This window comes from Neolamprologus multifasciatus, chromosome 9 (genome assembly GCF_963576455.1).
Source record: "Neolamprologus multifasciatus chromosome 9, fNeoMul1.2, whole genome shotgun sequence".
NCBI lineage: Eukaryota > Metazoa > Chordata > Actinopteri > Cichliformes > Cichlidae > Neolamprologus > Neolamprologus multifasciatus.
Window position 1 is genome coordinate 16,001,730 of NC_140447.1, and position 17,772 is coordinate 16,019,501.

The 17,772-nt window shown below is 41.8% G+C and overlaps 1 protein-coding gene across 3 annotated transcripts in view; it reads right to left on the reverse strand.

The window, feature by feature from the left end:
* The window catches only part of sema5a (sema domain, seven thrombospondin repeats (type 1 and type 1-like), transmembrane domain (TM) and short cytoplasmic domain, (semaphorin) 5A), a 156,596-nt gene that overhangs the window by 50,079 nt on the left and 88,745 nt on the right, over window positions 1-17,772 (reverse strand). For all 3 annotated transcript variants that reach the window (XR_014875996.1, XM_085172123.1, XM_085172121.1), the window contains exons 11-15: window positions 16,951-17,158; window positions 15,113-15,230; window positions 11,335-11,516; window positions 9,952-10,095; window positions 6,021-6,168 (exon numbers count right to left, since the gene is read on the reverse strand). Coding sequence is in view for 2 of the 3 variants with exons in the window: in XM_085172123.1 (XP_085028249.1) it covers window positions 6,021-6,168; window positions 9,952-10,095; window positions 11,335-11,516; window positions 15,113-15,230; window positions 16,951-17,158 (800 nt within the window). In the remaining variant the exon portion in view is untranslated. The remainder of the gene's footprint in view (window positions 1-6,020; window positions 6,169-9,951; window positions 10,096-11,334; window positions 11,517-15,112; window positions 15,231-16,950; window positions 17,159-17,772) is intronic.

Sequence of the window (17,772 nt, forward strand, 5' to 3'; positions counted from 1 at the left end):
CTGGCTGGAGCTCAGGAGGGCTGGGTGGAAGGATGCTTGATGGCATCATAACGGTCTGGTTGGTCAGCAATGGAAGCAGTGGTCGGGCTGTTTGTGTGTATGTGTCTATGCAAGGCTGTCAGCTTGACTATTGAGTCAAAGTTCTTACTTTGGCACCTTGCACTGACTTGTCCGTGTCTGTTACTGTGCCTGAAGCGCGTGCATGTTTATACATTTATCCATGGCTGACTTATGGATTCAGGCTTCAGCTCCTATCTCATTCTGTTTCCATCCACAGACCTTTCTGCCTATTTTTTAGGTGTTACAGACTAACGGGATACAAGTTGAGGATGGAGGAAGGGAGAAAGGAAGAAAGAGAGCCAGTGTGAGTGTCAACATACTGTTTGAGTCCTGTGGAAACATAATCCCTCAGCCTCTTTCCTTACTGGAAAATGTATGAATGTAAAGTGTAAGGCCGAAATACCCTGTATATCTTTACTTATGTGTGTGTGGAAGAAACAAAATGTGTGTGTAGGTACAAAAGGGCCTCTGTCACGGTCAGCTGTGGGAGGTGAATAATAAGGAGTCGTGCTTCTTCAGCCTCCTACCATCATTACACTCATTAAACTTCTTATTGGACTGGGAGAGCAGTGAGTGCGTGAGCCAGAGAGGAAAACTTCTGTGAATATAAGGATGGCTGCACTTACATACTGCTGCAGAACCCAGACGTTTAAGTGTACGCTCCAGATGTGAGAGTGACTAATCCTCTCCGGTGCCTACGTCTTTATCTATTGTGGTCGAGTCTGCAGAGACGGAGGCCTAATGTTCCTCAAGTCTCGGTGACACATCAGTTCAATTAGCGGCACCGACCAAAACACACTTTGTCAAACACAGACTCCTCTCTCTTTCTCTCTCTCTGCCTACCAGTCTGACTCCATAATGAAGCTCGCTCTCGGCCAGGAGCAGGCTACACACCAGTGCGCACACAATAACTAAAACGGAGCAGTACAAAAACACACGCGCACGCACATGCACACACACGAACACAAGTGCGTTCACCTGCCAGACTGCCTACACAAAAACAGTGTGTGCTTAACTTTCATTTCACAGGCTGGCTGCACAACTGAACTCCTCACAGGTAAATAGAACAGCTCTCAGTTTCATTAAGCAGCTCTGTGCATTGTCAGTTCTGCCTGGCCCACGTTGACTTATTTAACTCTGCCAGGCATATTCAGCAGAGAAGAATGGTTCCTTTTGATCCTTGGATGTGACAGACATTTGATATACTTTACTGTACAAAGTAGGAAATACCATAGTGAAGGATGTATTCTTGAAGACGGCACAACTCTGAAGTCTTCTTTCATCTACCCGTAGGAACTAAAAGGAATAAAACCGTGGCATTCACAATGAAGTTGGAGCTCTCGGCAAGATCTAGTTTAAAATTCTCTCTTATATGCTGTCTTTTTCACAACTTTTTTTTAAATTGTAGATCATTTCTAACATAGTAACTTCATAGCTTTAATGCGCTGAAACTGAGTGTAAATATGCAAAACGTGACACAGCTTGAATTTCGGCAGTAATGCATCATTTAATAAAAATGTAGATAGACTGTAGATCTCGCCGTACACGGGTCGGTCTTTTTGTCGGTAAGCTGCTGAGGATGTGATTTGAAAAATGAGAAATTAATGGAGGTTTAGGGGAGTGAAAATTATTTAATCACACAGGGACCAACTCTCCATTTTTTCCCCCCAGAAGTTGAAGAAAGATCTATTTGTCAATGCCGCTGAAAAGTTTTACAGATTCTAATCACCTACAACCATTTTTCTTCCTTCTATCTCATTGCTTACTTCATGCTTATAAATAACAGTCCTAATTATTCTGCTCTCTGACTTGAGTCAGCAGTTGTATGTGGTAACTGATTGTAACTTGTGTTGAATCTATCCAAACATACTCTCTTGATTTGCTTTTACTTTGAAATGTCCCAGGAAATGTGGGCGGTGTGATCCAAACATATGACAAACATGCCTTTTTGCACTTGAGCTACAATCAGCTTATTTCAGTTGGTGTACATGGGAGGAGGAAAAAAGGGTGGAGCAGTGTACAACTTGTGACAAGCAAACATGTGGACATTACTTTGATTTTTAGGAAGAACAAGAGTGCGAAACTGCAATCTGCATCCAGGACAGAAACACCTACGTTAGACTGCTGACACAACGCAGGCTCTGTGTAAGCTACTATACAATCACTTCCCAGAGTGACTTAAAGCTGAGTGTGTGCTGACCCCAGCCCAGCAGCCAGAGCCTGAGTTTTGGCAGGTAACAATGGCATCGATGAGCAGTCAGGCTTATAGCATTGTAGCATCCATTGCCACCTACGCATGCTTCCGCAGTAGAATTGCTGTGATGATTGCCATGAAGTCTCTTTCAGCTGCTTTTCAGCACTAAAAGAAAAACTGTAAGCGTGTCCTATCCTATTAGGACAGGGATTTGTATCAGTGTAGGACTGAGCCTCAGGATTATACTGCTAACTGGTAAATATGTGGCAATGCATTTAAGTACATATCATGAACAGTGAAACAAGTAGTGTAACAAACTACTCTCTCCAGGGAATAATTAAGTAAAGTAATACGTAATACACAATAATGTGTAAAACACTTTTTTATGGGTAACGACGCCAAGACTGGTTGTAAGACATGAAGGAAAGAGAGAAAACTACATGATTCAGGCCTGTCTGTGTGCAATAATTCACTTTAATTATTTATATAGTGCCATAGATTCACCAAAGCACTTTATAATGTAAAGTAAATGGATAATCACTAAGTTCTAGGTTGTTTTACAGCCTTATTAATTGATCTGACTTCCCTTTCAATGCACAGTGTTTGTCTTTTGATGCTTATTGTCGGGGCTGCAGTGATGCTCATGTATCATGATGTTACAACATCGTTCTTTCTGCACTCCTGTTGTTACAATTACAACTGCAGCACTCTTGCTATGCTAGCTGATGTAAAAACTAAGTCCTTTGTGGGTTTTTTTCTCACTACAGTTTTACTTGTAAATTTTCACCTGTGTGCACAAACTTTGTCAATACGAAGCACAAGGTATATTTTTCCTGGCCTGTGAAAAGTTTATCTGGCCATGGAACATATAGCAGGAATAAATTCAGCATGAAATTTCCCCAGCTTACATTAATGATCCCACTCTAAACACCGTGAGCGAGCTGCTTCTAAATTTATTTAATTATTTTTGCCTTGTTTCCAGAATTCATAACCTCTGGCAAATAATAGCTTTTTGTCTCAATACTGGGGAAAAAAATACCTTGCTTCCAATTCCTCCAAGGTTGACTGAGCACACTTCCAATTCTGTGGTAAAGTTTTAAGTCACAGGAATAGATGGGGTTAAGTACTGTATTGCAGCTATAGTGCATCACTACTGTTTTATTTCCTATCTAGCTTAGCTAGCTTCCCTGGGGACTCAACACTGTAGAGTGAATACACCGAATGTGATGGAGCAGCACTGTGTGGACTTCAGACTGATGAAGTTGCAGTTATGTGGCCTTTTTCATCAGCAAAAATGAGGCACTGAACTGAAGTAAGCCTGCAGCTGAAGCTTATGGCTATGACACACGGGGCAACGTAAGGGCAGGTTTGATGGAAATAAAGCACCGAGAGAGGTTGTTCCTTTAATCAAGCATCTGGCAGCATTTTGTTTTCAGGGTAGCGGGGTTGCATAGTGAGCGAGGACTCTTTGATTTAAACTGAAACGTCCTTGACCTGAATCCCTCCTAGTTTTAGTTGAGCTATTCTGTTTCTGACTGTGTTGCGAGCACCCTGTGGAGGGGCATAAGCAAAGAAATGTTTGCTTCAGGGATCAACAAAAATCACAAAAAAAGTAACAACTGAACTTTTTTTTCTGCTCAGGGATTCATTTTACCACATGTTGGGAGTGTATTGACAACAGAATATTTATCGCCAACTTATTTCAACTTTGCACACTCGTCAAAAAAGTTCCAAAAAAGTTTTAAAATCTTTCTTTCTTTTTCAAAACAAGAAGCAGATGTTAACCTATTGCTGTCAATACCTATCTGACAAACACCTGGAGCTGACCACAGGTGGCTGTGACAATATAAATCCTTACAGGTAAACGCGAAGGCGCAAATGAACATACGCGCACCTTTGTTGACGATCTAACACCCTTTCCAGGTCTCAGTAGGATTCCCAGACTAAATAAAGTAGCTGTGATGACAGAAGCTGCGACATGTGTGTGTTTGTGCGTGTGGTCTCCTTCTGTTTAATTAAACATGTGTCCGGGGAAAGAAACGCACGCAGATGGCACATAAAAATAAACTCCATCACATTTTGGGGGTTCTTGAAATTACCGTTGCTGTTATTATCCCCATCATATGTGGAAATCTTTAAGGTCTGAATAGAAATGTGTGTGGATATGGGTGCTTTAAATGCATTGAAGCACTTGTTATACATTAACAGCTGTGCCTTTTAGCACCTTATACGAGTTGTAAATAAAAGGCAGCAAATGATTCTCTGATCTGAGTAAATGTGTGGCTCTAATATAACTTAGAAAAACTGTCCAAATAAGTCTTCCCCGGCAAAGAATTGCCTCTGAAGTCAGTATGTAATTACCTCTCCGGTGCCTGAAACGTCCCTAATTAAGTCCATATCACAATGTTAGAAGACAAGGAGTCAATGAGAAAACAAAACAAAGGAGAAAGGGACAGCAAGTGAAAATGCAAGAGCAAGAAGGAAGAAGGAGGATGAAGACAACTTTTCTAAACAAACAGAAAATTTATAAGAGTCAATGCAAAGTGCCTGTTTGACCTTTCCTGCTTTCCTTTGTGTAGTACGACTGTAACTGCGACGACGCTGTCACCTCCACGGACACACAGAACCATCTTTAACATCTCCTGTCCTGTTCCCTCATTCCTAATGACAAGTTGCTCTATTCCTATCGTGTTAATGGCCACCATGCAATGACAGAAATATGACCATAGGAACCGTGTGGCTCTGTAGGTGCACGAAGCAGGAGATGATAAGGTACGACTGCTAAATTGCTACTTAATGGGAGGTCAGTCTTTTTATTTGGGTGTTCTGCAGCGACTAATGTGTCACGGGCAATTATCACATACTATATGTGCTCGCGAGGTATCAAGGTCTTGCGTGGGATGTTTCATCGTGTACACTGTATTATTTCGCTTTACAACAGACCATTTCACAACCTCTGTAATGTGCCTTTTTTTCCTGCTAAATGTGATTTGGTTCAATATTTTACAGCATTTTACTGAAATTTTCTAAAAGCAAAAAGCACCCAATTATTTAATTCAACCAAGTGAATGTCTGTGTCCAATCTTTTACATGAAAATTCTATGAAAATACATATAATTCTTATTTCGTTTCTAAGTCAAAAGAAGTTAAAAACATTCAGCGTTGGGCCTATAACATTAAAAAAATCCAAACGTCTACTTAAAATGATAAAGAAAACACGCAAACAAACAGAAATACACTTCAAGAATCCCATGCATCCACAAGGCCCTGACCCATATTCTTTAATCCGTTTTCAACAGGGGGACAAGGCGCTACAGCTATCATGTTCGTTCTCTCTTATTTTTACCAGGACTGAGGATGAGGGAGTCTGTGCGTGTATGAAAATAGCAGCAGAAATAACACAAGCATCACATCATTCTGTCATCAAGAAGAACACTCGTATTTCAACAGTTCCTTGCATCATCTTTGCTTTGGAGACATCTTTGTGGCAGAAAATAAGCCTATTCATATGTGGAATGATTACAGTATGTGTGTGTGTGTGTGTGCGTGCATGGTATTAAATAGGTCTTGGTAATAAATCTGATGGCTGCTGCCACTGTATAAATATAGCCGGGGGATTTGGTCGTGTTAGATGTTCCCATTTCATCACCACTGACGCTTTGTCGCATCAAATGGCTTAAGCTGAGCTCCCAAACAATGAACAGCCACAGAGAAAAGACGGGTGTTAGAACGGTGCATATGAGAGGCATTGTTCTGCATGACATACCTGACCACACCCGGGACAGTCGTTGCCGTTCTCACAGGTTCTCCGGCGTGACTGGATGCCGCCGCCACAAGGCACAGTGCAGCGTTCCCACGCCGACCAGGCGGACCAGTAGACGTGTGGCGGGCAGGGCAAGTGTTCGTTGCAGTACCTGAGAAGTCACATAAGCACAGATTTAAACTCACAGTAGTCAAGCGCAGCCACATTCAGCTGATGGATTATCTAATGGTCTCCTATACATCCAACTGGCAAATTTCACACACAGTAGGACGCTCTACTTAAGCCGATTTAGCCTGACCATGGTTGCTATGCATCTGCAAGCCACTCAGCAACCATCCTCAAACTCAGCTTATCATATCGTTCTGCTTCTGTATTAAACAATGTCTATCTATAGCGCCTGCTCTGCCCCACTAGTCTGCAAATAGATGCAGATAGAAATACTTTTCTTCCTTTAACTGCAGCAGTCCTGACTCAAAGATAAATTCAAGATCTCCAGCAGGAGAGAGAGAGAGTTATCGAGTACTTTTGTGAGTTTATACTGCTTAAAAGGTGAATGTATCTCTAACCAGTCTCATTCTCTGTATTCCAGGTTGCGTCACTGACCACTCTGCACTTCATGTCAGTGCAACAAGCTGTAAACAACACTGTCATGTCATGTTTAATATCAAACTCATAAGCAGCTGTCTTTAAGATGGTTATTACCCTCCAAGAAGTAACTAAAGTGTCCAATAACACTTCATCTGTAGCTCTGACAGGAGTTAGGTTAAAAGCTTTCACAGAGGATACCTTATTGAATCATGTATAGGAGTCTCTAGGATTGTCTGTGGAAAATGGAATAGCTTCTTTATCTGACAGACCACTGAAATTATATATGAAGGACACCGAAGACGTCACCGCACTCTTGAAACCTTGCCACTGCGCTACAACTACAAATAGCTCAGACCACAAGACAGGGATGTTTGAAAAGGCGTGTAAACTTCACTTCCAACAAACTTTTGTAAAAACCAACATCCCTCTTTGATGTGGCCTTGGAGTGCAGAGAACACAGCTCGGTGCGAGTCTGAAGGTCTGTAGCGTATGTCTGTGCATAATGTTGTATTAGCCACTGTGGCTTCAAAGTACAGTTAAGAAAATTGAATCTCAAAACACAACTTCTACATGTAGTTTGCATAATTCATTGACACAGCTTATTAAAAAAGCCTCACATGTGCATGCATCATCTGTAATTACATCGTTTTACAAGACAGGATTATGGCGATGTCTAAAATACTTTAATAGCTCAATCCTCATTAGGCATTAACTACAGACGATTGCCAGTCTAATTAGAGCCCTATAATTTATTTTATAACTCTTACACATGCTATAAAATTGCTTTTATTGCTATTTTGTTGTCTTTTTGCAGATGACCGCTTTTTGAAGAAAACCGAGTCTTCTTTAAACCCTTTCTCCAGAGGCTCAGGCTGGATATTTCCATTGTACCATTCTCAAACACTCGGCTATTGTTCACAGCAAATCAAACGCCACATTCTGTACGCTCCTTGTTGTTAAGAATCCTTAGAGCAACGTCTTTCTTTCCACTTCTACTAATCTGCGCGCTTGTACGATACAGTAGGGAGGAGGAGTGTGGAAAAGTGAGAACAAGTGTGGATTACAATCTTGCGAAAGCCCGATAGAAGGGGGAAGATGCACAAACACACATGCTCACACAGACGACCGTGCAAACAAGTCGTGCGCGTTAACTGCAGCAACCCAACACAATATGAAAAAAAAAAAAAAAAAACATGTCCGCAATCAATATGTAGAGCTTTAGAATCATCATCATCATACACACTAATCATTTCAGACGAGTAAGTGGCTTTGCTCCATCTCATCTTATCCTTTTCCCTTCTCGGTAAAACACACAGAGCTGATCAAACCAAAAGCGAGGCTAATTACCCGCTATAGGCTGAGTAAGCAGTGCGGACGCTGTCAGTGTGCTGAGGGAAATACCAACAGAAGGTTCATAAATGCAGGCATTAACTGGCCAGATTTAAGCCCGTAGCGCTGCTGTTTCATAGCATTTGCTTTATCTTTAAAAGCTTTGCCTGCTGCAAACAATCAGGGCCAGACTTATTGGAGGCCTGTTGGCTAATGCAAAAAAAGAAAGAAGAAAAAGAAGTTTATTTAGCCCTCAGAATCGTTGTATTTTGCGAATATGCGTGTCTGTGTAAATATAAGCTCGTGTCATATGCATGGATCTGTGAACATAAGGCCTGCGAGTTAATCCCAACAGAGTGCTTGAAGCAAGAACAGCGTATAGCGTGTCTTTGCTGCAGATGTCTAGCACCTATGAAAGAAACCCAGTGCCTCATAAAATAAAAGCCTCCACTGGCATTAAAAGAATCGCTCAGCGAGCAGAATCTAAAAAAACGCCAGTCCGCCTCACGCTTTTAACGACAGAGGTGGTTGAAATTTTTTGGACACTGTGTTGATCACCTGATTTTTTTTTACATCTCTTCCCAATTTGTTTTGTGGCACAAGCAATAAACATTCCTGCTTCACCAGGACACACACATACACCTTTTCTAGCATCCCTTTCTTTTTCCTCCCTCGGGCAGTCTCAAACTGACACAGCATAATTCATCTGTTAACACATTTTATTTCAGTGTCTCTGCTTTCCTCTTCATTTCTCTCTTCAAGCACTTAACACACACACACACACACAAGACTCCTCCCCTTTCACTCCTGTCTTACAAGGATCCTTTTCCAGCTCTCACAGCTGGCCTCTAAGGTGGCCTAAGGTGTTTTAAATAGCTGAACAGAGCAAGCAGTGATGGAAGGGGAGATGAAACAAATGAGATTAAAGCTCAGAGAGTGAAATCGAAGGGTGGGAGGTGTAAAATGCGCTTCTGGCCTCCTGTGGTCTTTAGTGCCAGCCAGCATTTTTTTGGGTTTGGTTCCTGAGTAAGTGGGCTGTGCTGGTCACTCTGTACATGTTTTGCTCAGGGCTTGTGGCGGAGCAGTCACTTTCTCAAGGACTGCTCCAGGAGCAGCAATGAGTGGAAGAGGGTGGGGGGGGGAGGCAGCAGGTTAGACGAGGGAGTGAGAGGAAATGAAAAAGTGCTGGGAAAAGGAAAAAAAAAGAAAAACAAGTAATATAAGGTTCATCCTTGAAGGCCGTATCCTATTACTCACCCATCATGCTGCTTTTGTTGCCATGGTGACAACTGGTAACAATTTTTGTCTCCTTTCTCCTTCCCTGTATCCTCTGAACTGTGTTTATTTGTACTTTTACAGCCTTCACCTCGGGTTAACAGCAGGGGATGGATGAAAAACATCAGACACTATGGACACCAAGAAGGAATGCCACTCTGTACTTGGATGGAATTAACTTTCTCTAAGACAGCTTGTTTCGTATATTTTTCGAACACACCTAAAGATCTTAAAGTTTTCCTCAGTGCTTTTCAGGTTCATCTTATTTAATTGACCTCATTTAACTTAAGAAAACTCATCTCTCGACCTTTTCTACCTTGCTTCTTCGCATACTTTCTCCTTGAAAGTTTTTTTCAGGCCTTCAAGGTTGCTTAGAAACCACACAAACATCTTTAAAAAGGCGATTATTCTACAGCAAAGCCTCCAAAGCTTCAAAACGTGGACTCAGTCTGTGTGTGAAAGCCAGATAATTACCCAAGCGCAGGCCTATCCCACTTATTCCTTAATTGGCTGTCACATATTTGGACAGAAGTGAGGGGGGAAGGCGGGGAGGAAAACAAAAAGTCACAGCCAAAGTCGTACTTTCTAACAGCAGGTTGCAAATTATGGGGAAAAAAGTTTTCTTCTTTTTCCCTTTCCTTAAACATGCATGGATCCAAACACACTTGTAAAGCTTGTTTTTACTTGAATCGGCTCATGTTGACCAATGTATGCGTGTGGGTGTTGCGTTTGCATTATTCACCTCTCCTCGCGGTTCTGGCCCACGCATACTCGTCCGCCATGGCGAGGGGTCGGGTTGCTGCAGGAACGCTGACGCACCTGAAAGCCAATACCACAGGTGGTGCTGCAGGGAGACCAGGAAGTCCAGGGGGTCCACGCTCCATTTCTATGGTAACAGACGAAGCAATGTCAGTCTGTGACTTTAGCCACTGATTGAGAAGCTGTGCAATTGGTCTTGCTTGAACCAGATTGTCCTGTCTTTATTGTTTAAGAAGAATGTCTTGGCTGAGAAGCCATTCCTCATCGCATGTTGCTCAGAGGAACAGCACGACCTTTCTCAGGGCTAACACAGAGAAACACACCGTCATTCACCATCACATCCACACCTACGGTCAATTTAGCCACACGGGAAGAGTGAGGACATCTGAACTCCACACAAAAAAGCCTCCAACCAGCCTGCAATCTGAACCTTCTCCCTTTTTGGCAATGGTGCTAACCATTTCACCACTGTGCTGCTTGCGGGCGATCAGACCAATCTTTGTGCACATATTAAGGGAAAATGAGCCAGTGAAACAAATCAGATAAAGGGATGTGTTTTCACGTGTCTGTTTCATTGTAAATGTAATAATAGGCTCCGAGTTTGAGATAAGCATTTATGATTACGCTCAGACATTTATTACTGCAAAAGATTAATTGACTGTTTCTAACTTCCCTTCATCAAAATGCCTCATCCTTCATGAATGAATATGCTCATATCCTTGTATAGCCGCCTGAAGAGTCATGCAGCGTCAACTTTAACTGTGAGAGTTAAAAACAGTCATGTCAGCTGATGCGGTGCAAAAAAAGCCAAAGCCCAATCAACACTTGTTAGCCCTAAATAGGTGACAGTGAGGATGCAACACATAATGACTGGCTGTAAAGGAGTAGATGCAATTCTCCAGGAAATTAACTAACTTTCTCGACCTCACTCTTAAAGGTACAGTCAGTCGTTTTCAAGGTTACTTTATAGAAAAAAATCAATGTTGCACTTATAAATACATATTGATTAATCTGTAATTACATCTTCCAAGAAACTGATGCCTTAATTTAAAATTTGTAGAAGTCTATATTGCCCCGCCATCTTGAATACAGTGACCAAAAAGGACATCAACTTTCTGCCGAATCGTGCTTTATGTCTGTGGCTAGAGACCACATATCTAGTACACCTTATACATTACTATTGGGAACTGTCAAAGTTTTGAGTCACCGAGCAGCTGAATAGGGGAATAATGTTGACGTGCCCGCTGTTCAAACGTTACTCAAAGTTCCAGTTCTATCATTCCCTACATAGATGTATGCAAAGATATTCATAGACAATTTATAAACATTTGCACATATGTGCTGCTGCATCAACAAAGTAGTTTACCTGGAGCAGTTGGCGACCTCAACACTGATCCCATGACACTGCTGCCCACCACACTGCGGGGCTGGGTTATCGCAGGCTCGCGTCCGACACAGACAAGACCCTGCACTGCCTCCGTCGTTGTGGCTACAAGTGGACCAGCCGGACCAGGCACCAAAGCCTCCATCGACTGTAACATTACGAACCTAGCAGCAACAGAGAAGGTCAAAAATAAAACACCTGAAAGTAATGGCTTTCTCAGAAAATGGTCATTGAGGGATGCTCTCAGGAAGGTATTGCTCTGCCCATGGGTGGATGCAAACAGAAATCAATTTTCCTCTAATAGATGCAAAGAAAAAAAAAAACATTACATCTACAGCACACCCCAAATTGTGCATTTATGTGCTGTAAACATAAGGAAGATACACAAAAATTGCATCAGGAAATGATGAGCGACAAAAACGGGAAAATAGAGATTCATAGATGCAGATCAAGGCTGTGAATGGACACATTCAAAGGACAGAAATATGAGGAAATAAAAGTGGCCTCATAACTGAATATGTGAAGCAAAACAGAATCGAACAGGAAGGCTCTGATATTGCAGCCGCTATGAATTACGACTGATGTCCTAGGTGTATGAGCTAAATACAAAAAAGCGCCGTTGTGAGATTCAGAGCTGCAGATGATATGAGCCATGTCGCCGCAACATTTCAGGATGATTTAAAAATGCAAAGAACACTTTCACACAAGGGGAAGAGGGAGCGTGATCATCAGCAGTTTTGGCAGAAGCAGAATACCGTCTGCCCTCCGCTCTTTTTGGTAATTGAACTCTGCTGTGTGCCTAAATGGGGTACCCTTGGCTGAGGCAGACAACATCAATGGGCTGCCTAGAAAGCAAACAACTATACAGCGACAGCCAATGCAGAAATATTGCAATATCATTTACAGCCGAGGCTATAAATGATTTGGTAGATGAATATTTCATGGTGTATATATCTCTCATTAAAAAATAAAGATCCAAAGAGAAATAAAATTACTTTTTTACTGGCAGGAAATGTAGTTTTTTTTCATTAAAATGCCAAAATAGAAGGGAAAAGGCGCAAGAAAGAGGACAATAGAAAAAATCTGAAAGATGATGAAAAGCACTCATATTTCTTTATGGAATATAAAAATAATACTTTCTTCACTGACTGAAAAAGCAAGAGAGGGGTCTCTTTTTATTCAAAAAATATATATATAAAAAAATATGCTTTCGATTTGGGCTTGGTGGAGGACAGGCAAAGCGGATACCTTACCAAAAATATTGAGTAAAAATTTCCATTTTACCTGAGTTAAAACTGGGACAAAAAATTCTGTTACTAAGACTTTCACCTCCCCTAAAACCACAGCAAAACACATTTTTTTGCTTGTTTCCAGACATGAGACTGTGAAGCCAGATGGCGATTATGAATAGGTTGGTAAAGCGTATCTCCTGTCTCTGCCTACACAACACTACTCAGTGTGCAAACCTTTGACTGGCCTCCAACTCCAGGCTTCCACTTCGCAGGAGAACAGACATTCAGCCAGTTTAGCCTTTGCAAACTGTTAATGGACTCACAGGGAGTGAAACTGTAGCTGTGATAAAAGAACGCTTCTTTATTTTCAGGTTTTACAAACTGCGACTGAATTGTTGTAGACTCCTACTGTCTGGCCATTCCTCAGTGTCAGCATATAAAGTTCATTTAGATTAACTCATGATCACTCTAAATGGACTAGACCAGACCAGACAAAGGTTAACCAAGCAAATATATACCCCATCAGTGGTGTGGGCAGTGATATGTGGCCACCTGAAAATGCATAAAAACTAAAGTATTAGTGGCTATGCAGCAAGAAACACGGGTAATATCTTCAATCAGCATTTAAAGTAATAGCTTGAATTTTGGGGGGCAGAGGAGATGTGAACCCCCCCCAAATGACAGTTAGATTAAAAGATAAGCCATGCTGTCTCATGCCCATGATCAGACAGGTGACAATTACTTTAAGATATGATACTGTTAGGAAAATGGGTCGACAACTTGATTTTTACACTTTTGTTTTGTAAAATTTTACATCATATAACAACAACTTATAGAGAGAAGATATAAAAAAAATGGACAAAGCCACTGTGACTGTGTGAAACCAGACGTGAACATATTTGGACAGGAGCACAGAGCAGAGCAGCTACTAGCTAATGCTAGCACTTTCTAGCTAGCTTAGCTAGCAACATGAAACCGTAATTTGGGGCAATACTGAAGTAGATTAAGTTGGCCTATCCTCAAAAAGAGATATTTTTGAAACAGTTAGTTACAAAAAAAAGAAAAGAGGAGCATATTTTAGTAAAGTTTTATGATTTAGTAGACAACAACAGCCACACTCCTCATTATACAAAGCATTAATTACTTTTTAAACAGGCGGGTTACATCACTGCCCACTCACTAAATGTGAATTGGCAAATCAGCTCTAGATTAAAGCCCTTTAAAAAACAAAATTCCTGTCCTTTCACCCTCGATTGGTTGCGGCAGATGTCTGCCCCTCCCCAAGTCTGATTTCATCCTGTTAAAAGGGAGGTTTTCCTTCCCACTGTCTCCAAGTGGTTGCTCATGGTTGGAGTTTTCTCTTTTCTCTTTCTGTATTATCGTAGGGTCATTATCTTGCAATAAAAAGCACATTGAGGTAACTGTGATTGTGATTAGGTCCTATATAAATAAAATGAAACTGAAATGAATCGACTCAATTTTGGAGCCAATTTGAGGAGCATCATTTTTTGGCAGTTCTTGGCTTCATTTTACAGGCTTGAAGTTTGGGTTGCTGTTTAACCCTATTTTCATGCTTTGTGCTATGCTAAGCTAACTGTGCCTTGGCTCCTCTTTCATTTTTAATGAGCAAATATGAGAATGATTTAAATTTCCCACACATTAAAATGATTCACCAAAATGCTCAACTGATCATAAGTAGCAGAGCTAAATGTTTTGAAGCTGAAATTGCTTTAATGAAAATGTGATCTTGATGAAATATTGACTAGAAATGCTGTGGTGAGCTCATAAAGCTTTTGCCTCTGGCACAAAGAAAAAATTCACTGTTGCAGTTGCTGAAATGGTAATGCTTATTCATGCACATATATGCATGTGTAATTGTGTCCATGTATGCTCTTAATGGATATGCGGATGTGGTGTTGGCTAGCTTTCTGCCAGAGCTCTGCTGACAGATGCCATGGCTTGAGTGCCAAATATTTCCCTGAATATAAAGCCACATAAAAAAGCCACACAGCACTCTTGACTGGCTTGAAACTGATGTCTGTGAAACACTGCTCAAATTGATAGGCTTACCACCCCCTAATACAGCTCCCAATGCTGGTGCACGTTAAAAATAAATGGAAGAGCTGTTGTGCTAATGAACCAGCAGTCGGAGGTGAATGATAGAGGCAGCGTTCTCGATCATTCTGAGGGTACATGCAGCTCCCTTAAAGTCAAGTTGTTCAGTCCTGAGATGTCTTTTGTTGTTGGGAAGGATATGTTTCACAGTGCTGGTTTTAGGGACTGCTCGTGAGCCGTGAAGATCTGGAGAGCAGGATGTAGCTTTCAATGGGGAAGAGTACAAATTAATGTAAGAAACGAATACATGCAAAAAAGAGAGTGAGCTTGCAGGTGGAGCAAGGATATTTGTGTTTTCTGCCAACTTTTGTTAAGTTTGAAAGCTGAAAAAAGAAAAATAAAGCAATCAAACACCAAGCGAGTAAGCTACAATGAAGTCTGTGCACATCACACAATAGCTTCATGATACTCACAGGGCATTTTGAGATGCTTTGCTCCCACTGGCTCATTCTGATGCTTTCCTCCAGAGTGGTGCATTTCTTTAGCAGCAGATCCCAACCGCAGTACGGGTCCCTCGCTCCTACACAGGCTCTGAAAGGAGAGAATAAAGTTTGTCATTTAATGGGCTTTTATTAACCTGTCATGTATGCATACAGACACCTCTGCATCGTTGCTTGACATGAAATCAAATATCAGGATGAAGAGGGAGATTACTGGGAGAGCTAAATGATAAGGTGCTGGGATAGGTGATGTATGGAAATATAGAACTGCGAGAGATAAGATGCTGGGGAAAGTGTCAAAAGAGTGACGGCACAGGAAATAAGAAAAAAAAACAAGAGAGGGGTACAGAGAGCGTTTGGGAGAGGACAAAGAAGAAAATTTACAGTGGGAATGTAAATCACCATCATGCATTGCAATGCATCAGCATCCTAGAATTATCTCCTAACACAGTTTAGTGACTGATTTTTCAGGTAATCTTCAGTCAAACACCAGGATTACACTCATGCCATCACATACGCGCACACATACATTCCTGACTCAAATAGCTTATCAGCTCCCACATGAGAATGCTGTAGTAAAGATAACTGGGTCTGTTTTTGCCGTATCCGCTTCAGATGTTTTGCTGAGTGCAATAAAAAGCCCGATGTTACTATTTTCATATAAATAAAAGTCTGCACTGACAGCACAATGACATATCTTTGAGCCGCAGGCTTCAATGCTGCCTGACATGCCCCTAGTGAAATGTAACAAAGTTGTCCGTGGGTTTCATAACAATGAGCTGCATGCACACACAAACAAGTGAGCTTATGCAAGCAACACATGATCATACCCTATCTGGCTGTATAAAATTGCAGAAAGGGAAGACTCATGCTTTCCTGCACACACAAAGTGGCTGACATAATGTCTGGGTGACTGTAGGTGTCCAGACAAAATATCAGGGCCAAAGACAAGGAGAACAAAATGAAAGGGAGAAGTAACACGTCAGTACCTGTCTTTCATGCGGCCTTAAGGGCTGTACAGATCGTACACCTCCCATCGGTGAGCCACACAGCAAAAGACGGAGACAGCCGTCTAATATTTCAAATAGGCAAACCTCAAAGAAATGTCAGTGATGATCCCAGAAACACTCCCTGTAGCTGCCAGTCCGTGTCCAAGATTTTATTACTTTTATCTGTTTTTTTTCTGTTCTGAATTCTCTCTTTAAGGAAAAAAAAAAAAAAGCATCAGCGATGTGATGAAGTGCCATTATGGCTGCAGCATATATCACAGAGCCACAGCTGTAATATGAAGCCTTAAGTCTTTTGTGTATTCCAATAACAGCTCATTGTGCGAGAGATAAGGTATGCAGGTGTGATTCCTTTCCTGTGTGCCATGATGGATGGGATCCCAATCTGTGTGAGTCTTCACACCCCGGCTTCTGTCTCAGGTTTTCTTTGCCAATATTTATACCTTGATGGAGCTTCTTCCAGACAGACAGAAACTCAATATATCTGATAAACACATGCACACGGTCGCTGCAGGACAGTGCACGAGGCAGAAAACATGTGGTTTTGTGGGCGGGTCAATGACAATGAGCGACATCGAGACAGGGCAGCCGTGGGCACCTCCAGTGGCTCAGACAAAGCTGATTTAGAGGATTTTTAATCTCACCAAAGGCCCCTGATCAACACAAAGGCCTGGCTCCCTCAGATAAAGAGCATCTCGTGAAAGAGGGAGCTTTAAAATTTCGTTGTAAGCACATTTGCTTTTTTGACCATTTCAACTGAGATTAACGGTGTTGGTTTGTTGGTTTCTTTGCGCATGTACTCACTCTCTGCTCTTGTGGTAGCTGCATCTCTTGAGCGGGATCTTGATGACCTGGTCTCTCACACCCACGTATAGCTCGCTGCGGCTGTGCAGGATCAGCAGGCTCCGGATGTGCTGCCTCTTCCTGGGAGGAAACAGCTCGATCTCTTCTAAAAGGCAGCTCCCTGTAGACTGGTTGAGCGGGGAAAGCACTTTTTTGATAGTACCGTAATCTAGAAGAGAGAGACAGAGCTGAGGTGAAGATTTGGCCACAAAGAGGAAGGAGGGTCATTTTCTGAACAAGAAAAGGTGGAGGAAAGAGCAAAAAGAGAGCCATGGTAGCAATAGAGGAGTTTGAGGAGGGTAAACAACAGCAACACATATTTGCTGGATGTGAACTCAGGGTGCGAGCGCACACAAATAACAATCACTTCCTAACACAGCGGCTGTGAAATAATACTGTCAAAAAGAATGGCGATGACTGGTGTGCTGAGCTCTGTTATGCCGTCAACATGCAGCACTGTCGATGCAACCAGGGAATTGATATGACACCTGAATCCATGATTTCTGGCCTACTTTGCTTTGAGGGGATATTCCAGGGGATAAAACCTCTTTGTAGCTTTGAGAGAGAGGAGTGTGTAAATCCATGTCACCGTGAATGTGTTCCGACCCTTATTTTCTGTAAAGGCAGGCCCCATGGGATAAGGTTAGGGACACATTTTCTTTGGAGAGAGTTAAAACAAATATCATCTATTATACATGCAATCCCCTGGGTGAAGAAAAAATAATTAGGTGCACAGTGATGCCTAAGGAAGACGTGACATGCTAATAGATATTTTTAAGGCAG